This window comes from Artibeus jamaicensis, unplaced genomic scaffold (genome assembly GCF_021234435.1).
Source record: "Artibeus jamaicensis isolate MK-2021 breed Jamaican fruit bat unplaced genomic scaffold, CSHL_Jam_final scaffold_833, whole genome shotgun sequence".
Taxonomy (NCBI): Eukaryota; Metazoa; Chordata; class Mammalia; order Chiroptera; family Phyllostomidae; genus Artibeus; species Artibeus jamaicensis.
Genome location: NW_026522056.1, coordinates 16,226,867 through 16,252,441, shown reverse-complemented (window position 1 = coordinate 16,252,441; position 25,575 = coordinate 16,226,867). Strand labels below are relative to the sequence as shown.

At 36.6% G+C, this 25,575-nt stretch overlaps 1 protein-coding gene across 4 annotated transcripts in view; it reads left to right on the top strand.

The window, feature by feature from the left end:
* DLC1 (DLC1 Rho GTPase activating protein) overlaps positions 1 to 25,575 on the top strand; it is a 345,300-nt gene that overhangs the window by 76,673 nt on the left and 243,052 nt on the right. For all 4 annotated transcript variants that reach the window (XM_037128754.2, XM_037128753.2, XM_053659883.1 and 1 more), the window contains exons 3-4: positions 8,147 to 8,296; positions 15,540 to 15,680. In XM_037128754.2, the coding sequence (XP_036984649.2) occupies positions 8,147 to 8,296; positions 15,540 to 15,680 (291 nt within the window). The remainder of the gene's footprint in view (positions 1 to 8,146; positions 8,297 to 15,539; positions 15,681 to 25,575) is intronic.

The window sequence follows — 25,575 nt, the reverse complement described above, 5'->3', positions numbered from 1 at the left end:
AGATGACATCAGATAGTAAAGGATTTTTTATTTTTATCATTTTGCCGTTAAATGTCCATAAAAAATGTAAGATTATCTGTGTAGCATTTATATATTCAAAGTGCCGTTTTAACTGTAAAAAGGTGAGTCCGATTAGAGAGAAATACTAAGGAGTATATGGTGATGCTCCACAGAGTCACTGACATTGGAGGGACACGGCAGGGTCAGGGAAAGTGATAAGAGGTGACACTAGATGAGAAGCAAAAGCCACGTCAATATAAGACCTTTTTTCTAAATTGCCATTTTTGTGGGGGGAATAAGGATAAATTTTACTTGTGTCTTCATTTGTTGTCTAAGGAAAAACCATCATAATATTTCTGTAAACATTTTATGAAACTTCAGTGTTAAATGGATGTTTTTCTTATGATTTCAAACCAAGGAAAGTCTTGTGTCCTTTAATACCTGAATCCAAGCAAAGAACTACTGAGAATGGCATCAGACAAACAAACGAACGAACGAATAAAGAACACTGCAGGAATTTGCATATATCATGCTGGCATTATGGCCCAGAACAAACGATCAGTCCAGAGAAGCTGGCTTGGTGTCTATCAACGTATTAAGTAGCTGTGAGTGTCAGTCTGCACCTTGAGCACTTAAAGAGAAGACTGGTTGCAGCATTCGCACCAAATTATTCAGGCCCAAATCATCTCCCAGTCCCAGGAGTGGGCCTGTGAAGCCAGGGGAGGAAGTCATTCTCAGCTTTTCCTGGGATAGAGAGGAATTGCCACCCACACAGTTCTTTCCCTGGTTCACATCTGCCACTTCTGAGCACTCCTTAGGACCAGCTGCAGAAACGTCCCTTGACACTGTTCAGGAGACTGCGTAGGCAGTTTACAAAAGTCATGGCTCAAAAAGGCTCCAACTAAAGTCTAGCTGGAGTTTAAAAATCAAGCAAAGGAGAGTTCTATTTGCTTCCCATGCCTTATAACTGGGGGGAGATAAATAGGGAGTGGCCATAAACACTTGCTACAAAGCCGCCATTGACATTTCAGTTCATAGATTCCTTGTAGCCACTTTACATGGGGATATTATTTATCACTCTTCACCACCCAATATTAAAATGGTGTCGACACGTGTTATTAAAGGTAATGTACAAAGATTTTGTGGTTGAATAGACTGTATCTGACAAATAGGAAATAGTTGCCGGTTTGTTTTATTACCTCCCATTCTACATAAGTTTCAGCTGGAAATGCCCCAGAATAAAAATCAAGGCTGACTTTATTTAACTAGCCTAGAAACTCTGACGTGGAATAATTGTATTATCTCTATCTTCTGACCGTCAGTTCAGATGAAAACCTTTACTGCTTCTGAAGAAAAAGGGAAGATTTAATACATTTCTGGTTCTTTGGGCAGGATATTATTTTAAGAAAGGCAAGTCTAGAATGAGGAATTTATTGTCAAATAAAATGTATAACACTAATATGAGATTTCAGGCTAGTCCAGCTGGCTGCAGATCAAATAGTTCAGAAGGAAGCTGAGCCAAGCCTTTTGCTAAAAGGTCCCTTTCTTTAACGGGTGAGCAAGGACCATTACCAGCCCAGAATAGCCAGTGAGATGTGTATGGAATCAAAGGCAGGGTAGGAGCCAGAACCTTGGATTATGAATCAGGAAGTCTTAGTTCTATTCCTAGCCTAGCCTCTAATTTATCACGGCTGTCTATGGGATGCCGCGGCTCATTGACAAGCAGAATATTCAGGCAGGGCTGTATCGGCTGAGCCAAATATCCACTCTTTGGAAGCGTCTGGGTATTTCACTGAGTTTTTTTGGTTTTCTTCCAAATGCTTCCGATTAGGAAAACAGAGCCCATGCGCCTGGAGGGGAGGCGCCCTTTTCACCGGTCTTCATATTTGCCCAGTCTGTAAGATATCCGGTAATTTTCACCTCCCCACTACGTGTGTGTGCCGTGCTCTGTATGGTTCAGTAAAGAACATGTGAGAGAAGAGGTGGGTTGGATTATCTTCCCCAGATGTAAGGAAAGAAGGGTAGTATAGGTTCCTGTTCTCCAATTCAGAGCTTCCTGGAGAGAATGACCCTTGAAAACCCTGTTTAACTTTCCCCCAGATACCACTGTGATCAAAGTGGCTGCCCAGCGACTAAATCGCTGTTGGGAGTAAGTAAGGGGCATCTTTCAGATTTCCCAGTGAACATCAAGTGGCTTGGCCACGCTAGGTTTTTGACAACAAATAAAATTGAATATGTTTTTCTCTCTTAATTTGCCAAAGTATCCACTGACTTGTGTCTGAAAGAGATACAACTGGAAACTTCTCCTCATCTGCTGCCTGTATCACCTATACCTTGACAACAGCTGCTTACAGTCTCAAGAAAACAGGCTGTTTCTGTTCTCAGCAGTACACAGGCACATACTGGGGAAAGGAGCCATATACCATACCATGGACTCAGGACCAGCTCGCAGTCAACTACATGCTGTTCTTCACTAAAAAAGCAGATTGTGGGTAACCAGGAAGAATGGTCTGTTCATGTTCTCAACAGGCACTTAATTCTTAGACTGCATCAAAGAGCATATATAGAACATAGGGAGGTACTTGCTTAATTTGCCTTCATCAGGCAGCATGTAGAGTAATACATTAAATACATTTAATTCTGGGCATTCATCATTACTTGGGTCACTTTGACAGAATTATTTCATATCCAGAGGAGAGTTAACAAAACTAATGAGGACCAGGGAACATGGCATAGATGAAATAACTACAGGAACTGAAGATGATTTACCTAGAAAAGGAAAAATGGGCATAATGTAGTTCTTCAAATATTTGAAAGGCTATTTCATGGCATAGACACTACTTATGCTGTCTAGTTCTGGAGGGAGGACCTGGGGAGTAAGGAAGTCTAAAAATTCTAACTGTACAAATATGAAAAGGTTGCTTCCAAGAGGATGCTCTATAGCATGCAGTAGATGGTCAACAAACATGTCTTGGGTAATTGTTATGTAAAAGTGTAAAGAACTGGACTAGATGTCTCAAACATTTTTTGCAATTAATTGTGGTCATTGGTGTTCTTCTGAAAAGAATGGGAGCAAGGCTGCAGAAGTTGAAGATAGAATACATCATGCCTAAATGTCTAGTAAATTAAACACTGTATCCCTAGAAGTAAAGCAAAAAGGGAGTCCTGGACAAAGATGAGGGCAGGGTGTGGGGACAGCTGGGCTGTAGTCTAATCAATGTGTCCATGAAAGAGTCATCGAACCCTCTGGAATCCACTTCCTGACCTGCAAAGTCAAGACACTGGAACCGATAACCATTGCCCCTGACTCGATTTCTAACGTCTTAAGTGAAGTGTTAAATAAGGCATCCCAGTGACATAATGAATAACTTAAGCAAATTGTTCTCACTTACATAAATAAAAATACAAACACAAAGATAAGTTAATTGTAATGAATTTTAAGAAATTCTACAAACATAAATAATGGATATCAAGGAAGGCAGGTAAAGGAGGCAACACTAGGAGAAAAGAGAATCCTCTGGAAGAACCCTAAATTGGAATTTACAGTTTATACCAAACTCTACCTGGACAAGAAGAAAAGTTAAGGCAGGTGAAAGTATTAAATGAATAAAATGCATTAATTTAATATGTTGTGTGCACTTCCTCCAACTCTGGATTTCATAACATCTTATTAGTAGCTAAAAATCAGCCATGAGAGTATTTATACCACAGGAATCAGCACATGCTACAAACCAGGACTTGTTTTTATTTGGAGATCCAGTTATTAAACATTTACTGATATATCACCACCTACCTACTCCAAACTTCTATTAAACAGGTTCCTGAAACAATTTCTTCGTTTCACTTTGATCTAATAATATGTAGAGCCTTGTTATAAAACCATCTATTATTTCTTTATTACCCTGTAATGTGGGCCCAATTCAGACTTCAGCATAGAATGGCTTATGGTTAGAACTGGAAGTATAATCTGGGGAGAAATTGAACTACTTAACATGTATTAGTCATGTGGCATGGCTAAATATAAAATATGAGGTCCCAGGATGTTTGATTATCAATATGTGTTGAGAACTCTAGAAGTTTAAAAAACATAGTAAATCATTCATTTGCTTACATCCTGCCAGTGTCATTGCACAAAGAATAAAAGTGATCTCTCTACAGTAACCTTCATGACAGAATCTAACTCAACTCTGATTCATATTCAACCTCTCTTGGTTCTGCTAACCTCTTTTCTAATCCTCTTATTCACTGAACTCATTCCCATCTCAGCATTTTTGTGCCACTCTTTACTTTGCAGGAACCACTATTTAGTGAGTTCTCTTTTCTTCTCTCTTCTTTTCTCTCTTTCCTTTCCTTCCTCATCTCCATTTCTTTCTCTCCTCTGCATCATTCTTCTCTCACTTCCTCAGAAAGCTCGCTCAGCCCACCCTGTACAAAGTGGTACACTCCCCCCACAGTTATGTGTATCTCATTACCCTTTTTATTTTCTTTGTACATTTGTCCTATTTATGAATCTCTTGACTTCCATTGTCCATCTTCTCATAGTTGACTATAATATTCAGAAAAGAGATGATTTTATGTTCATTATTTAATTATGAGTGTTGTATCCTTTAATAGTGGTTGGCCCAGAATAGATGTGACCACAAGAGAGAAGGAAGGAAGATAGGAGGGAAGAGAATTTAGTATAGTGGCCTTGATTGAGGAGGGTCAAGTTACTGAAATACTGAGAAGTTCATTAATAGGCAGCTTCACTTCTCAGAAGTTAGTTCCTCTTCTTGGACTATAATGACAGCATGAAATGAAAGCTTCATTGTACAAGTAAATGTAGCCAAAATCTGCAAATACACATCTCTTTTCAAGTACAACTATTTATTGGAGTTTTCAAGCATTAGTATTTATTGGAGTAGCCATGGACATCCGAAAAGTTAGAGCTTTGCAAACTTAGTACTTGGACTTTAAAAACAAGTACAATAATATTTATCTCCGATTCGTAGTCAACTCTCTTTTGTGAAATTTTATGATTGTGGATGTAACATATGATACTGGTCTGTGTACTTGACACCAAGCTGAGTGTAATAAACGAAGACTAAGAAGAAGCATCATGAAGGGAAGGGAGGAGCAATTGGCTTATTTCTCTTCGGAAATGTTGTAGATCGAGGCTGTTTGGTTTTGCTCCTTTTGGCAGATCATTTGAACTAATTGGATGTTCAGCCACGGGTTTGAAAGCATTTTTAAGGCACAATCTCAGCATCCAGTTAATTCAAAGACAAATTGTTTCTGAGGCTACTGCTTCAGGGTATGCTGCTTCATTTAATATTAATTTAGGGGGAAACATCGAAGTTTATTTCCTAAGGCTTTGGGGTGTTATTGCACTGGCTCCTATTGATTTTATTATTATTATTTCTGAAAATGTATTGCATGTACAAAGTATGACTTGACTCCCTGTCTGCCAGCTAGAAAAATGTAACATTTGTGCTTGAGGATGTTATAACTGAGAAAGAAAAGACAACTATACCAAAGCATATGTATATGTAGATATGCAAAGAATATTTATCTTGCCAAACATAACTTAGATATAAAAGAGAAGGAAATTACAATCAGATACATAGGAGGAATAATTAATGGGACTTTGAGTTTTGTATTCAATCAGATTTTTTCCATTTTCTGGATTATTGAAAAGAGAATTAAACTGAATAATCTCTGATATTTCTGAGACTCTATTTTAAGGTATAAGCAGAATTTTACTACAAATAATGCTCTTTTGAATATAACAAGTTTCGTAGCATTGAGAGATATGATGTAAAATTCAAGTTTGTTTATTTGTATGTGCCCTGGGCCCTCTTAAGCACAGTAAAGCTTTATCATGATAAGAGTTCTGTAGTTCTCTGTCTGAGCCTCATCACATTGTTTAGAAGCAGGGACAATGAAAATAAACTGAAATACTAATCATGGAATAGTATTCTAAAGGTTAACACAACCCCCAAATTCTTATTTTATTCTCAAAATTAATGGATTTGTTGAAAGATTACTAGCACTTTACTTTGACATCAATCTGTTAAACCAAGCAAAAGTTTAGCTTACCTAAATAATTTATTAATATTAGCTTAATTAATGATTCTTTGACCAACTTAATATAATAAGGCAATTAATTGACATCTGAAAGATAATGCTTTGTCATATTAACAATCTGCTCTACTTGTTTGAGGTATAGAAACTACTACAGAATTAGATTAATTCATGAAATTACTGCGGCCTCTATTCTTTGTTGGTTTCTCCCAATAGTACCTTGAAAATGTAGAAAGATTGAAATAAAAATGGCAAAAACAAAATAAAAGATCTTATTCAGACAACCACCTCGTTCATGTCACTACTAATACCATCCCCTAAGCAAGGACACCAACCTGCTCCCTTATGTCCACACTCTTTAGGCTTCTTTTGTCATATAGTGTCCCTTTGAGATTGCTTCTGGTGGTCCTTTTGAAGCTGATGTCACCTAGGTAAATATTTCAGACAGATGAAAAGATGGTAATGACACACACATGATGATTTCTCTCAAAAGGACTCTCCCTGAGTCCACTACATCCCTCAGTAGAATCTTACTATGCTTCCCCTGATGTTACTTTTTTTCACCCAATACTCTATGCAACCCTGACACCTTACACAGCACACAGGGGATCTGGAGGATTTCAGATATTAATTTACTTGCTTTGAACACACAAGAGTAGTAAATGGTGATTCCCAAATAACTCTATATGGTCAATGAGAAGCTTTAGCTATTTCTGTAAGCAACAATATGTCCATAAATATGTCTATATTATACATAATTCAGAATAAGTAACCAACATAATTTACAAATATATATATATCATCTTTAATGGCAGCATCTACCCATACGTGACCCCCAAAGTGTATCATAAAACTTACTCAAATACTTCTATGTTTCATGCAGGATGTGTGTGTGTGTGTGTGTGTGTGTGTGTGTGTGTGTGTGTGATTGTGAAGCTTTTTAAAGAAGTTTGTGAAAGAAAAAGAGGTTGCAAAGAAATATTCACAAAATATAGCTTCTCATTGTTTACTATACTCAGAAGTATTCTTCCCAAAATATTCTTTTTTATATTTCTTTTTTAAAGTATATCTTATTGATTTTGCTATTACAGTTATCCCATTTTTCTCCCCTTTATTCCCCTCCACCCTGTATACCCCATCCTACCCTCATTCCCCATCCCCTTAGTTTATGTCCATGGGTCGTACATATAAGTTCTCTGACTTCTCCATTGCCTCTACTATTCTTAACCTCCCCTGTCTATTTTGAACCTACCATTTATGCTTCTTATTCCCTGCACCTTTTCCCCCATTCTCCCTCTTCCTTCTCCCCACTGATAACCCTCCATGTGATCTCCATTTCTGCGACTCTGTTCCTGTTCTAGTTGTTTGCTTAGTTTGTTTTTGCTTTAGGTTCAGTTGTTGATAGTTGTGAGCTTGTTGTCATTTTACAGTTCATATTTTTATCATCTTCTTTGTCTTAGATAAATCCCGTTAACATTTCATATAATAAGAGCTTTGTGATGATGAACTTCTTCAATCTGACCTTATCTGGGAAGCACTTTATCTGCCCTTCCATTCTAAATGAAAGCTCTGCTGGATAGAGTAATCTTGGATGTAGATCCTTGCCTTTCATGACTTTGAATACTTCTTTCCAACCCCTTCTTGCCTGCAAGGTTTCTTTTGAGAAATCAGCCAAAATATTCTCTTATATGTATTTTTAAATGTCTAACCACAAATAATTTAATGATTTGTATGTTATATTAATTTCAACTGTGACAAGGGTAATATATAACTTTTCTCAAGAATAAGTAATTTGAAAGTTGTGAATATGTATCAGTGCTCATTGATATTATACTTCCTTTTCATTGTGCTTTGCACCAGAAGACATGTATTTAATATTCATGTAAAATGCTTTCTTGGCAGCCGGTTACTATCTTCGCAATGAAGAGCCCATTGATGATACAGAACAAAACTTTCCTTTCCTCTTAAGTAGAAGACTGCCTATTATTCACTGTCCTTTTTTGTCGCATTGAAGAACAGGGAACTCTTATTCTTTCTAAGAAATGGCCTTTCAGATTCAGTAACAACATGTTCTGTTCCCCAGGAAATAAAAGAAGATCGAGAAAGGGCGCGGCTAGACTCCATGGTGCTGCTAATTATGAAACTGGACCAACTTGATCAGGACATTGAGAATGCGCTCAGCACCAGCTCCTCTCCGTCCAGCACACCAACCAACCTGCGGCGGCACGTTCCTGTGAGTCTTCCACTTTCTACTTCTCTTCCCACGAGCATGTTATCTCTTTACTTCGTACAGTCCCTCCTGCACATGAAACATCTTTGATGGTAGCGTCTACCCATATGTGACCCTAAAAGTGTTTCATAAAATTTACTCAGATACTTCTATATTTCATGCAGGGTCTGTAAGAGAAGTGCATGACTCAAAAGAAAATGATTATTATTAGTTAGATCGAAAGAGGGTCACCCTGGGAAATTATGTTTCCTGGTGATCAAATCCTCTTCATTATGGTCTTTTCCTTAATTATTCAATGATATGCTATGAACACTATTAGCAATGTTATGTCTGTCTTACTTAGTATCTTATTTCCATTATCTGCACATTTGCATTGCATGTAGATGACTAGTAAATATTTGCTGCATGGATGGATGGATGAATGGATGGACACATCCAGCATACTACAAGAAAGAACTTAGATGAACTCAAAGACACTCTAAAGTTAACTCAGGGAATAAGACAGAAGTGAGAATTTTATTCTGTGCATTCATTTATATAAGAATGATTACTCCTCATAGATTCTGACACTCATAATTTGAATGACACAGATTCCAGATTGACTATACACTTTACATATTTATTATTAGCTCCATGATAAATGGCTTCGATTTTGCAGATCTAGCAAATGTGATGGTAAAATGTCCCTGTAATTCAGCCATGTGTTTTTTTCTAATTAATCTGTTACTTTCATTATACAGTAATAAACACATTAAGTCAAGAAATTAGGTACTTCCCTAAATCAAAGGAACAGGAAATCTTATATATAAATTTGAGCTTCCATCAAAATAGAACTATTCTGTATCAAGTCTTTTACTTAGCATAGTTCTACCATGGATTCCATAGTTATTCAAGACTCCTTCTGGCTGTGGGACAGAATATTTCAAAGTAAATAAACAAACTAAAATAGTAACTAAGTTCAGTATATACTAGGTATTATTCTAAGTTCTCGACATACGTCAGCACATTTTTTCTTCACAACACATTACAAGTGAGTGAAAAGCATAGAGAAGTTAGTCATCACATACACCAGAGACAGGATGCAAACCCAGCCGGTCCCCATCCAGAGCCAGGCATGTGACCACCACACCATACTCCGTTCTCTAGTTGACTATAATGGAAATGCCATGGCTTGAACAAAAAAATAATTAAAAATGAATATGAAATTAAGTACTTCAACCTAGAAAGCCAGTCGAAATTTTTGTTTTTTCCTTGTAACCTTCTGGATAATTTTTTCTCATCCTTCGGGATTAGTCTCAAATGTCTTCTTTAGGGTTGAGTCTTCCCTACATCTCCTCTGTACTCCCAGACAGAGCCACCCACCCCTTCCCTGGTGCTGCCACAGTGCTTGCAGGCCACATTTTTAGCAGGACCACATTTTTAGTAGGACAGGCATCCATCCAAATGGAGGAAATGCAGTCAAACTAATCTAAAGACCAACAAGAAGGGATGTTTAATCTTGTTTACATAGGACAGGTGTATAGAAATGTCATAGTCATTTCCATCAACATTTTTAAAACCAGAAATAACCATATCTTTCTATAGGAGTACTCCTTAGCACTTCTTTGCTACAAATGTAGGCATAGAACACGTTTTTTCTTCTAAAATTGCCTAGTGTGAGTTGTTCAATCTCTCTCCTATCTCTTTAATCTTTCCCCTTTTCCCTCTACGTTGAGCTTTCCTCAATCCCCAAGTATTTCGGAGAAAAACCACAGTCCAGAATTCTGCTGTGTCCAACTCCATGGTGTTTTCTTCATTGTAGAGAACAAGACAGGCAGGATCTGTTAGACATGCTTCTCTGTTGAATGATAAAGACAAAAAAAGAGGGGAAGCAAATGTGGGTGACGGTTTTGAAATTTGCCTGTATCTACATCTTCCATCTCCACTTAAGGTATAAGCAGGATTTTGTATTATATGCACGATCTCATGGAATATCACTACCATTGCTGAATAATGGTTCATTCTGTAAATAAATATGTACTTCCAGGTTGTCAGTTCAACAGATACTTAGAGTAGGCAGAATAACACATTAGAAACATTAAGAACGTTGAAGTTTGCAGGCCCGGGTCCAAATGGCCACTTTGAAGCTGACTGAGAACACAAGAAAATTATTAATTTCTCACCTTCACGATTGTGTGAAAAGAAGGAGATGTTGTTTCCTGCCTAATGGCTCATTGGGAGGAGTAGACGAGAGAATGTACGTAAGACATGTTGTGCCGCAGGCTGGGTGGAGAGTGCAGCTTGGTGTGTGTTCATCTCCCTTCCTTCCCCCAGGTGCTCCCCCACACCCAACACTGGGACAAACCGAACAAAACCTCTCCCAAAGCCCTCCAAACTTCTCTTTTTGGCCTTTATGTTTATTTTGGGTCACCCCTTGTTCTTTACTGCTGTTCCTTGGTATTTAAAGCTAACTTTAAAATTCTCTCATCATCAAAATATTTTCCACAGGCGCTTTCCATTGCTTTTGATAATTGTGCCATGGAATAAAGGGATTATAACAGAATGATCATGACCTTGATTATCCACGAGGAAGCACTGCCCAGATTCAGAGAGACTCCCTCTGCCACTCCCTCACACTGTACTGTGAATTTATAGTTTAGGAGGGAGGACAAGACGCACAATAATACAGAGACCTCGATTTGAGATTATTTTTGAGAAAATGCTGGAGCAAATTCTACTTATAGTAGAATATTTAAAGGATAATATAGACTGGAGTCTTTAAGGTGAAAAATAGATATATTAAAAGAAGAATAGAGGTAAAGACTTTAAGGAGGCTGCCTTGATAGAGCTTAACAAATGGGGGCCAAATCGATCTCATTGTTAAGGCCAGCTCTTCCACAGAATGTGAATTTGGTCGATTGAATTGCCTTAAGCCTTGGCTTCATCATCTGTCAAGTGATAATGATACATTGGCTTCTACACACACTTGGTGAAAATAGAAGCAGAGAATAGCTGTAAAGTCTTGTCTTTAAAAAGTAAAAACACACAAATGGTTGATTTTTAAAGTTTTATTATTTTACCTCAGAATTGTTGTTAGAAAGATTCAAGGTTACCCTGTTATTTAAAATCAAGTTATAAACAAGAAGGAAAAATTAATGCAAGACAGTTCTGATGTACATAAAGGTCAAACGTATATAGCTTATAAGTTATCTGCTACCCATAATTACACTTGTGATGTTTATAAATTACCTGCTATTAGTGAGTGTTCATTTGATGTTGGTTCCATCTGAAAGTTTAATGAATGCTATTTCTCTTACAGTAAATGATTATCTTTTCCTTGCAGAAAGAGAAGATATGGCCACTTATCGGAAATCATTCAGGGGATGAGAAATTTGGTTAGGGCCATGTAGTCTTAAATATACACACACCCCTAAATAGTATATATTCCATTTTTCTTTTAATTAGCATTGTGTATGTCATTTGTACTCCTTTTTAATTTTTAGCCCACTTTTTTCTTTCTTTTTTGCAGTTTTGAGATATAATCGACATATAACATTGTGGACGCTTAAGGTGTGCAACGTGGTGATTTGACACACATACGGCAAAATGATGACCACACTAAAATCGGTTAACACAGCCATCACTTCGTGTACTTACAGTTGTGTGTGTTGAGAACATTTAAAGTTATTCTCTTAGCAACTTTTGAGAATATAATACAGTCCTGTTAACTACAGTCACCGTGCTGAGTGTTAGACCCCAGAACTTACCCATCTTATAACCGGAAACTTTTACCCACTCTGACCAACATCTCCCCACCCCCTGCTAGCCCCTGGCTGCCACCATTCTGCTCTGTCCTGTGAGTTTGGCTTTTTGTTTTGTTTTATGTTTCTAGATTCCACATTTAAGATTGCACAGTATTTGTGTTTCTGCTGATTTATTTCATTGGTGCTAATGCTTTCAAGTTCCATCATGTTCCCAGAAGAGGCAGGATTATCTTCTTTTCTATGGCTAAGTAATATTTTATTGTATGTGTGTGTATACATATAATATTTTATTGCATTTATGTGTGTCTATATATGAGAGTGTATGTGTGTGTACATATGTATGTGTACTGTTAATTCGAATAGGCAAAATAATACATTAGAAACATTAGGAATGTTGAAGATGTGATATGATATATATATATATACACACGCACACGTATAACCGCATCTTCTTTATCCATTCATTTACCAGGGGACACTTAGGTAAATTGTTTCCCTGTCTTGGCTGTTGTGAATAATGCTGCAGTGAGTGCAGGGTGCATGTGTCTCTTCAAGGTAATGACTTCAATTTCCACCCAAAGGTGGAATTGCCGAATCATATGATCATTCTATTTTTAACTCTCTGAGGAGCCTCCGTACTGTTTGCAACAACTTGCATTCCCACCAACAGTGCACAATTTCCCTTTTCTTCAAGTCCCCATCAATACTTGCAAGTCCCCATCAACACTTGTTATCTCTTGTCTTTTTCTTTTGTTTTTTTTTTTAGAGAGGGGAAGGAAGGGAGAACAAGAAGGAGAGAAACATCAATATGTGGTTGCCTCTTGCACATCCCCTACTGGGTACCTGGCCTGCAACCCAGGGATGCGCCCTGACTGGGAACTGAACCAGTGACTCTCTGGTTTTCAGGATGTCACTCAATCCACTGAGCCATACCAGCCAGGGCTCTTGTCTTTCTGATAATAATCTTGTAACAGGTGTGAGGTGATATCACATGGTGGTTTTATTTTTCATTTTCCTGATAATTAGTGGTGTTGCACATCTATTTATGTACCTATTTATGTTAGCCATTTGTATGTCTTTTTTGGAAAAAATATCTACTTAGGTACTCTGCCCATTTGTTTTGCTGTGGAATTGTATGAGTTCCTTATGTATTTTGGATATTAATTCCTTATTTGACATATGGTTGCAAATGTTTTCTTCCACTTCTTTAAGTTGTTTCTAATTCTGGTGATTATTTAGTTTGCTGTGCAGAATCTTTTCAGTTTGGTGATATCTCATTTTTTTGCTTTTATTGTTAGTGTTTTTGGTTTTATTTAATAATCATTGCCAAGACCAATGTTAAGGAGTTTTTCTGCTATGTTTTTTCTAGGACTTTTATAGTTTCAGATCCTACATTTAAGTCTTTAATTCATTTCAAGTTGATTTTCGTAAGTGGTGTAAGAAGGGATCCAAATTTATTCATTTGCATGTGAATACCCACTTTTCTCAAAAGCATTTACTTAAATGACTATTTTTTCCTCACGAAGTATTCTTGACCCCTCTGTTAAATTTTCAGTGACCATGTATGCATGTGTTTATTTCTGACTCTCTATTCTTCTATCCCACTGGTCTACGTGTCCGTTTTTAGGCCAGTACCATACTCTATTGATTACTATAGTTTTGTAATATAGCTTGAAATCAGGAAGTGTGATGCTGCCAGCTTTAGTTTTCTTTCTCAAACTTGCTTTGACCATGGAAGGTCTTCTCTGGTTCCAAAAAAAATTTAGGATTGTTTTTCTTATTTCTATGATGAATGTTTTTGGATTTTTGAAAGAGATTTCACGGAATCTGTAGATCTCTTCAGGTGGTATGCACATTATCACAATTTTTATTCTTTAAAAAATATGGGACATCTTTTCATTTATGTATCATTCCAGTCCCTTGGGTATCAGTGTACAGATCTTTCACTTCCTTGGTTAGAGATGACTGTTTGTTAGTCTAGTGATTCTTTCATGAAACAACATTTAATGAGTATGTTCTCAATGCAGGCATTGTTCTATGATCTGGGAAATGTATCAGCGAATGAGACACATAAACTACCTGCTTTTATGATAAGTAGATTCCATCAGAGGAAGACAGACAAGGGTTAGAAAAATAGATGAATTAAAGTGCATAGATAGCAGATAGGTAGACAGGTAGATACATAGATTTAGGTAGATAGGTAGATAGATAGAAAGCAAATGGATATAATTGATATATGGTAGATAAGCAAAGAGATAGGATTGTAAAAGAGGGAATGGTATGCTATAAAACTTTAAGGGAGGAAATACTTTAGCTTGAAATGTCAAAGGATGGTTTTCTGAGCTAGTGATATTAAAATTGAGATCTGAGTGACAAGAAAGAGCCAGCAAAGGGAACTACTAGGGAAGGGAACAAGAAAGGACATAGTCCCTGACATAGAAACTAGCTCATGTACCAGAAGGGCTGAGAGACAATGAGCATGGCGGGAGCATACTAAGAACCAAGAAAATGGTAGAACATAAAGCCAATGAATGAGGATACAAGCTGGATAATATTTGACCATGTGGTCTATGGTAAAGTTGAGGTGTAGAAATAGTAGATGTAAAGATATTTAACTCACCATTTTCTCAGGTCAAAATTTTGAGTGATAAGTGCCTTTATTTTCATCCTTCTCCATTCTCCTAACCCCATCTTTCCTCTATGTTCTCAGGCCACTGTGTAAAACATACAGAACATTTGATAAATTAAAAGCACAGCCTTTGGAGAGATTAAGGAGTAATTTCCTTCCCTCAGCAGGTGTCTTACCACATATATGTACCTGTTGCTAGTAACAATATTTATAGTAATGGCTAATATTTAACGAAAATTGTGTCCATTACATACACTTTGCTTATATCTTGCTCAGTCCCATGAAACCCTATGAGTGCATGCTATCATTCTACCCATTTTCAAATGAGGGGATTGAATGGCACATGACAAAGCATAATTTCTGCCCTCAAATATTTCCTAGTTCATTAGATAGATACCTGAGCTAAATAACTCTAGTCCATTGTGTAGGTGTCATGATGGTGGTCTGATGGGAACATAGCAGAGAGCAAGGAGAGGAAAAATGAGAACTGTCTTTTCATTAGAAGTTACAATGACCCTGCTGCATGAGGGGTGTGAAGAGAGTAACTCAAGGTCATATAGCGAGTAAGAGTATCTATCTGTGGGCTGCTCCCTCCTGACTCACTGCAGTCCCCTAGCTAGCTCCCACTGTGGTCCCTTCCAGTAATTCACAATCAACTGTTAAATTACCAAAGTTGTATATTATCTCTTGCTTCGGTACTTGCCTTCTAAAATCACAGAATTATGCATAATTCTGGGTGACACGTCACTTGTCAACAACTCTTTAGTGTGCCCGTGTGCACTGGGAGGAGGAGGAGGTGGAAAGGTGCTGGTGGCGGGGAGAAAGGCATGGGGGGAGCATGTGCGTGCCCTTCATATCACTGCATTTTTAACAGGATCTGGAGTCAGGATCCGAGAGCGGAGCAGATGCCACTTCAGTAAATCAGACATCAGTGAATTTGCCATCTAACACCGAGTCTGCTGACCTCCCATCATCCACCCCAGGGACCAATTCTGGAACAAAACCCAAGTCTACGGTAAGTTGTAAATGATAGCAGCCAGTGTCAATGTGAAGTGTTGATGATCATAAGGTAAGAACTGATATTTCATCCATTCAGTATAGAAGAAATACTCTTGGAGTTTTTAGTTGCAGGGACTCAATAATATTTAAGTGAAACCCAATGTGTGCTGTTTATTTTACAAATGATAATGCAAATGCTTCTCTGGTACTTCATGGTTCCAGAATTATGCCTAATATGGTGTTACATTTTGTTGCTGGATACGCCGAACTTTACAGAACCAAAAATGTAAACTCTGAAGATGGCTCTCCCTGCATTATTTCCTTGACCATACTGCTTATCAGTTGGAAAAATGCCTCTGCAAGCTTAGATAGAGAGATAAAAAATCACACACATCGTAAACTTTATGTGAGCATTAAATGGCATAGCTCATGGAAAGTGCTTAGGGAAACACTTAGCACAGAACAAATACTGAATAAATATAAACTACTATCATTGTCATTATGATGCTTCATTGACTTTAAAATGCTACCAAAACAAATGAAAAAGAGAATTACCACATATAACATTATAACATGGTGAACTGTGAATAAAAGACATTTTACTTTAAGTAAAAACTTGAGCTGCAACAGAAAAGCAGTATTTGACTCTAAAAGGTAACATTTATGGAGGAAGTAATTACTACTTCAAATATCTAAAGTCCCAGCAGCTCCAAAATAACCTTTCCTAGTTTAGTGAAAATCATAGTGTCGTATTATTTTTTCAAATGCCCATGTTAGCTAAACACAGAGAAAAAGTTTAGATTCCTTATTTCCCTGCCTTTAAAATAAGAGACAAGTCTGAAATAAGACTCAAAAGAGAATACTGTCTTCTGAATTTAAGACATAGCAGATATGTTCATTTGTAAGACTATCTCAACATTTTTGATGGAATAAATATTTATTGTACACCTATTATGTGCCATGCATTATGTGAGGTGGTAAAGACTCAGAATAAATCATACTCTCTGTCTTTAAGCAGCTCACAGTCTAACAAAGGGAGCTACATATCTAAACAGTGACATGCAATGCCTGCTGTAGTGCTGTATATACTTAAAACAAGAGAAACCAATGGCATACTGCACAGTTCTATTTGGGGGACAGGGGAAAAATAGGCTCAAAAAATATCACGGGCAGACAGGCTGACTTCAATGAAATGGTGCTCCTATTTTTTTCATAATGGGTGAAGAAGGTTGCAATGCAAAATTGTAATCTGAAACTCGGTAATCTCATTTTACCTCTTTCTCATTAAGGCAAAAGAAAAAAGCCACTCAACAATTTTAACTTGAAGGTTTAAGAAATATTGAAGCACTGACTTTTTGAACACTGGGGACAAGTGTGGGGCTGCCATATAAGAAGGAAATCAAAAAGAAGGTGAATTACCTTTTTAAAGGTACTTATGGTGAAGAGCAGTTCTTTTCACTCTGATATTTATTGCATGAAATCAGAATTATTCTAAAGTAAAAGAATAATTACCACTGAACTGGCACCCACTATTTCTCCCTTGAAACATACATAACTTAGTGTGTGGTCACCTTATAATTCATTGCAATTTCCATAACTCGGTGTACAGTTCCTTAGTCTTTTTTTCAGTGCCCCCATGTTTATAAATGGGATTACTATAGTTCTATTAAAATATACATATTATTTTTATGGTAACCATCTTCAGTAAAGTTTTAGAATGAAAAGTATAAAGCCATCAGTTTTTCCAAGACTTTAATCCATTAGAGTATTTTACGACAGGTTCTAATTCAAATTTTTCATGTTTTGCCTTATTAGTTGGCCACACTGTTCAAACCACAGGCAAAATTAGAAAATACTTAAAATCAATTATTGAACAGAAACATAGTTTTTCATGTGCCACAAATCAAATATTTACTGACAAGTTGTCAATTTTGAATGAAATTGAATATGAATATGTATTCAGCTGTTCAGGTGTGAATTGTCACCTGGACACACAATCACAGCTTCACAGTGATACCACACTCATTCGACAGTGGGTAGTGAGACTTAGTATGTAAGACAGTATTCCCCTTAAAGACAACCCAAAACTGCTTACCAAGTCTAGGCCAATGCCACAGGCAGAGCTAGACAATTAGACATGCAAATCCATTCAACCATTGAACTTCAATTTTGTAAAATTCTCTAGAATTTTTTACTTCTACGAGAAGTACCAGTGGTGAAAAAACACCCCACTGTCAAATGCAACTGACTTTTAGGACATTTTGCAAAGAAAATGGCCAATAATGAAAGTCGGCTGAAAAACAGGCTTTTGTTTTAGGGGGGGAATGATTGTTTTAATTTGTGTGTGCATCTTATTTTTTGTTGTTTTGGTGGTGTTGTTCTTTTGAGACTTCCCTTTTTACTACAATTTGAAAATACTGTAGGGGAAATGGGTTAAGTTTATGTTTCTAGATGTTCCTGGGTTAGACTATTAGAATGAAAAATTTTACCTATATGAGAGATTAAACAGGTACTTTTCCCCTCCATTTTCATCTTAGGGAATAAATGATGTGTAATGGCATCTGGCTAATTTGTGAAAAGAGGGAAAACTATGTTAACCTACAGTGCTGTTCCTTTCATCATGAACTAAAATTTCAATTTTATGGTTAAGTAGAAACATAAAATTCTAAAAACATCTACTTCTAACATCCACCTAAAACAAACTAACCTTCTGTTCCATAATATCGCATTTTTACAGAATGCTTACTTTCATTTCAGAATTATTTAATGTTATATTTGATTTGCTGCTGTGAAGTCTGTTTATAATGGTGACTAACTCCCAGAAATATTTGGCTTTCCTTTTGAGTGTAAGGTCTCTGGGTTTCTAAGTGCCTATTTTTCAGTAAGATTTCTTCTCTTATATATATTATTAGAATGAGAGCACTGAGTAATCTTCAGATTCTTCATTAATACTACATGTATATCCACACAGGTGTCTGCAAAAGTAGGTTAATAATAATAGAAAATAATACAAGCTAATAAATAATAATACAATAATAAACTGTGTTTTGAGTATTCACAACTGGAAACCTACTTTTGCCCACCCTTGTGTATGTTTATATATCATGCTGAAAACTGAACATTCAAGTAGATTTCTGAGATGTATTTCATACAAACACTGAAATGTTCAAAGGTAGGATATCCACTGCCAAAAAAATTAGAAAAAAGAGATCTAGTTCTTCATGTCAAAAAGTTCATCAATTTTTCTCCCAAATTCTTTGCTTTGTCCCCTTGAGGCAGTTCCATAATGCCCTTCACACTGGATGCTTCAGCAAACAGCCCACAAGTGGTCATGCCATTTCACCGCACTGACATCTCCCTGACCAGGGTACGCAGTTGCTCCAACTGCCCTGTGTTAACTGATACCGAGTTGTTACGTGAATGGTTTTTAAGCTGAGCAGTAAAACTCTAGAGGTTCTACTGTTCTTGTTGTCGTTTTTCCTAAACTGGTAAGTGTAGGTGTTCACAAAATCACTATTAATCATACACTCAAGAAAAAAGAGACCAAGTCCTGGGTAAAGAAAACAAGGTATTTTAATTTGTAAAAAAAAATCTAACAGAAGGAGTCTAGCTGTGCAGAATAACTGAGAGCATCATTAAGAGCAATATCTGTTTTTAATTTAGTCTAAATTCCCTTCCCCACCCCCAGAAACTCCTTTATTTTCCTTGTGATAGAGAGAGTTCTAATACCAGATGAGATGCTCAATCATTTGGGCATGTTGGAACCCAGCTAGACAGAGGGGCTTTGAGCAGATCCTAACCCATCTAAAGCAGTGTTGTAATATATTGCCATTCACATTAGAATGTATTGAATACTGGAATTACAAAATAGTTGAAGACATCAAAAACAGCAGAAGGTATTAACCTTCATTATTATAATTGTTACCAGATTTTTTTTTAAAAGACAGATACATCTTATTCTAGCTCAAGGTGGCAACAGTAGCTTGAACTCAACCCCTAATCTTTTCATCATTACCACCAAAATAATGATGAGAAAGATGAAGGGGAAGCATGAGGTCATGGAGGAGCAGGAGCTGAGGGCAGGCCGAATGGCGCACAGCCGGAGACTGCCAACTTCATTCATTACAGACAGTTGCAGCATAGATGCTGCCAAAAGGCTACTAAAGAGGGACCATAAGAAAGCTTCGAGACTATGTCCTAACTGCAGGTTTATGGTCATTTCTGATAAATTTAAGAAAGAAAAGACTCCACTGCCACAGGTGACCTGACGCTGCTTTCTACAGACATTTACAAGCCAACAACCTGGCTTCGGAACCAGTGTAAATTGGTTTGAGGTATTACTGTATCAGAAACAAATGTCACTAGTGTTTGGGTTCTCGAGGTACACAAGAAGACTCTCCCTGAAGAATGAATAACACTGGCTCATTCATCAGGGCATGGCATAGGCTATAGTCCTTTAGTATAATTTTCTGAGTCATTCATTTCCCACAGCTGTTTGTATGTATTTATATGCATATATGTGTGTGATTCGATTAAATGTACAAATATGTGTATATATATATATACCAGATTATATATAGATAGATATAGACATAGACATAGACATAGACAGACATAGACATAGACATAGACATAGACATAGATGAGACAGACTAGATATAGATGCAGATATTGACAGACACAGACGGACATACACTAGACAGACATAGACATGGACTAGACGGAGGCATTTGGAAAATAACATCAAAGAATGGATGTTTCCTGATCTTATTTTCCAAAGCTCTGTGTGGAATAATTCTTAACTATATACATTTTAATAAAACCAAATTAGTAATTGTGAAGTTCTTTTTTCTAATTTTTTATTTTTTAGTTGCAGCTGGCATTCAATATTCTATTACTTTCAGGTGTACAGCATAGTGGTTAGACTATGTATAATATTAGAATATTATATACCATATTCTCTGCACTATGTTTCACATCCTTGTGGCTATTCTGTAACTGCCAGTTTGTACTTCTTAATCCCTTCACCCTTTTCACCCAACACCCCCCCACACAGCCCCTCCCATCTGACAACCATCAGTTTATTCTCTGTACCTCTGAGTTTGTTTCTGTTTCATTGTTATTTTGTTTTTTACATTTCACATGCAAGTTGAAATCACATGGTATGTCTTTCTCTGTCGGACTTATCTCACTTAGCACAAAACCCTCTAGGTCCATCCATGTTGTCACAAGTGGTAAGATTTCATTCCTTCACAGCCAAGTAGTATTTCTTTGTGTACATGGACCGCCACATCTTTCCGCAGATGTCTGTCGATGGATGCATACTTTGCTTGTATGGTTCTCATATAATCATGCAATTATTAGTCAGTATAAATTTTAGTAATATATTTACTAACTGTGCATAAGGCTGTCACTCAGGATAAACCAGAATGCTGAGACAGGGTTTCAGAAGAGAAAAACTTGGAAGGCGGAAGGTTAGATTTTTACAACCAACGAACGACTTCGTTGTTGCATCTGTAAAATGAAAAGTTCTGTGTAAGGCTGCTTATAAATAAAAATTACAAAGCCCCTTAGTATCACCTGGACAGAGAGTTACTTAGAGATATAAAGGACAATCTGATTTGGGACTATGACATTAATCATTGATGAATTAGCCCCACAAAATCAGAAAAAAGAGTTCTTGACCTCAAATTCGTCGGTGCAGTTAGGAGGATAACTGAACCCTCTGAAACTGTGTTGTAAATTACATTCACGTGCCAGGATCTGCCCGCGGGAAGGCTGTCAGTCGTATTATCAGACTCGCAAAAGAATCTGCAACCCCCATAAAGAAATGCTCATTCGTGTTTCGATGACTCAATCAGTTATCCACAGAGGAGACCTGACAAATGTGAAAACATCTTTGTTACAAATAATGCACTTCACGCACATTGACAGGAATTCTTTTATTTGGGTTTATTTCCTAGTAGCGAGTTCCACAGTATCCCCTTTGCAACAAATTAGGCTATGCGTCCTGGTTAAGGTAAAGTCAGTTTGCTTTTGATATATTGAATGGTATATTCCACTGAATATGTTGAATGGGATATTTACTTCACTAAAATTGAAAATAAGTATGTAGATGCTGCAGTCCAACACACGTCAATTTAAAATATCACTTAAAAGCCAATTCATAGGCAGACTTTTACAATATCTCTTATTTTGTTTTACCAGGGTATTATACACTGTATTTTTACTTAAATGGTTATCAGACAAATTTTTTTAACAAAGCCGGTAACTTCACTAATGTCCACTATTTAAAATGAAGTAGAGAGGGATAAAGCATTGTCTTTTTTACAATGGCTTTTACAAAGACTTCATTTAAAAAAAAAATGCAAGGTAATATAATAGATTGACCAAAAAGTTTGTTTAGCTTTTTCGCAAAATAAAAGACATGGTTTTCATTTTCACCAGTAACTTTATTGATGTGGATATTTTGAGTATGTCGGCTGTCTTCCCACCATTGGCTTCTAGTGGGTAGAGGCCAGGGGTGCTGCTAACCATCTTCCAATGCATAAGACAGCCCCACAGTAAGGAACTATTTGGCCAAAATATCAATAGTACCAGGAAACCTCACAAACCACTTTTGCAACGTTTGATCAGTCACAGCCCCTTCTGCACACACACAGTGCACAAATCTTGTTTTGTGATTTCAGTTGCATTTTTACCTTCCTTAGTATAATAAAGTATAATACAGCAAAATGTTGTGTATTTCCTTCCATCTTCAATATTAAAATGGCTGCACAGAAATTCACCAATTTTGATGTTTTTTAAATGAATGCTGATATGACAGCTGTCACACAATACAAGTTACCAAAATTGCTTTGAACGAAGTTAAAGACAACTAAGCACTACTAGAGCTGTTGCATGAAAAAACAAAACAAATGAACTTTTTGTCCAACCCATATAAAATCAGCTAGAACTTAAATAGTACTTCATAATGTTACATGTGGTAAGTGAAAAAATAGCATAGTAAAGGAAATACCCATATACAGAATTTTTAAAGAATGTTTAATAGTTTCCTATGGAACATGAAAAAATAAATTAGTACCATTTACAACAAATGCAAACAAAAATGTAATGGTCTTAGAAAAGTCCCTTTGATTGTAATGTTTTTGAATGTGGCAGTTCAACTCTGATATAGCTAAGCAATAATATTAAAGCATGGAGATTTTTAAAGAAATATTTGTCTTTTTTCACTAAGTCCCTCATTGTTTATAAGAAAAAAATTAGACAAAATATATTGCTTCTTCTTAAGAAAAATTGAGCCGTGGCTGGTATGGCTCAGTGGATTAAAAGCCAGCCAGCAAACCAAAGGGTTGCTGGTTCGATTACTGGTCAGGGCACATGCCGGGTTGTGGGCTGGGTCCCCAGTAGGGGGCACACAAGAGGCAACTATGTGTTGATGTTTCTCTCCCTCTCTTTCTCTCTTCCATCCCCTGTCTACAAATAAATGCATAAAATCTTTAAAAAAAAAAGAAAAGAAAAATTGAGTCACCAGAAAGCTGAAAGAAAATGTTTCTTAAAAAGAAATGATTCTGTGAGTATTATAATGAGATATTTCTTAGAAGTCTATGATTCTGAAGCATTAGAGGATTTCATTTCCATATTCTGGATTTGAAATATAAATAAATATGTAATCATTTACCTTGGGCTTTGAAAAATAGAAACATTTTTCATAGCCATTGTTTTTACTTTTAAAATAAATTTGAAATTTTGTCATTTCTTGTGTTGGAAAATACTGCATCAATTTCCATTTACTACCCATTAATTCATGACACTATTGTTAGGAATGGGTTGTTCAATCTCCACAATGGCTTCCTCACATAGGCTTTTCCATGTTAAATCTTGGAGTTTCATTTTGCCAAGAAAAGTATGATTTGTCTCCAGATACACGGATCCTTAATACTTTTAAATGATGAGCACATGGTATTTAAATAATTTTTTTGGAGTTGACATTCTTTTTCTATCTTGTTTGTGTCTAGTTGAAAATAATCTTGTTAACTAGATGTCTGGAGCAGAATTCCTGAAACCAAAAGATGAGAAAATGGAACACATATGAATGATGACTTAAAACTGAATAGACTTTCTTAGGACAAGAAAATTTTTTTCATCACTCTGCAACCTAGGATTTGGGCATATGAGTAGTGCTTTTGTATGTTATCATCATTACAATTAGAAAATTTTAATTTTTCCATGTGCTGGTGTAACTTCTTGAATCCAGCTCACATTTTCATCCAAGAGAAATAACAACTTACAGTTATTTCTGGGCAATGTAAAATGGCAAGCCAGCAGCCTGCCACATCACAGCAACCAAGAATAAAACTCACAGCACTGAGCGGTAATAATAACCAGCAAGCCAGTTTCACAGTCCTCACTTTCTTCACTTCAAGCCTAGTTGTCCCAAAATTCTAATCTAATAAAGGAAACATATTGAACATATGTTTCCTTTTCTTCCTAATTCTCTACTTTGATTCCTGGATAATTAATTCTCCCCCTGATATCCGATGGCCTCTACACTCACTTTGTAAAGACACTTGAGTCAGTTGAAATGTTTAAACCAGGATTGAATGTGAATATTTGACAGTACTTATATAGTTTACAGGGAAGGTCTTCTTGATCATAGTTTTAAGCTGTCGATCACATGTCAGATTTATAAATGGAAAAATAGAAACATCACCCAAGTACTTGAGTATGAGTATCACACATCTACAGCAGCTGAAGTCATGTAACCAGCCTAGGAAAGCAGGGGAACGATTTTCTCTGTATCTTCATGGGGTAGGACACTATCATTTGAACAATACCAGTATTTCCAACTGTTCTGGATCTTTAATGACTATTTTATATCCTATGTTTTTTCCATCAGTAGTTCGTATTCTTTAAATTATTGTTGCCACTGTTACTTTTTAGTGATTATTTCTTTTTTCCACTTTGACAATTTGTAATCCACGTGACCTCTGGATTAGTAAATGCCTTCAAAGGAAGATCAACTAATGTTCATAAAAATGCCTCCATTATTTTCCTCTTTACCATAGATGGCTTTATCCATCTTATTTTGTGGTTGTTCTGTTGATTCATTCTGAAGATCCTATTCTTGTGTAAATACCATAATAACTTACTGAACGGACATTTCATGAATTATTCATGATGTGAAATGCAGAGAGTCAAACAAACAGACAATAGCAACTGAAAAATCAGTGTTGGTCGGGCTGCACACTCTGGGCTAGCTCCGCCCCCCCCGAAATGCTTTCATCCTCCTGCCCCAGCCAAGCTTCATTACTTTTCTCTCTCTCATATATATATATATATATATATATATATATATATATATATATATATATATATATATATATTGGCCTTCTGAGTAAGATCTTCTTCAGTTAATCCGTGGCTTCAACTTCATTGAAATCCTAGACTAAAAAAATTATATGAATAAGGAAAATGTTTTAAAAAATATTTTGTGAGTCCAGGCAGCCTCCAGTATATGTCTACTCCATTTCCAAGAACCGTCAGGTGAAGCTGCCCCAAGAAATTCCCTGTTGCTAGGGCAACATGCTCATTTCTAAAGCTTCTTCATCACTGAGTCCTGAACTTTAGGGACAATGAGAAAAAAAACTGTGAGAGGAAGCAGACTTGATCAGAGCAACTCAACTTAGCCCAGGTGTGGGGCTCTGCTGGCCTAGAGCATTGAATTCTGTACTTCAGACACAAAGTGAACAACTTTACTCCTTAACTGGGTTAAAGAATATTAATACAGTGGATTATACATAATTCAATTCGCTATATAAATTAGAAGAGGCATTACAAGAACTTGAGCTATATGCTCCCCTGTGCACCTCTTCAGTTCAATTAAAGTTGTTAAGTTAAACATGTAAAGG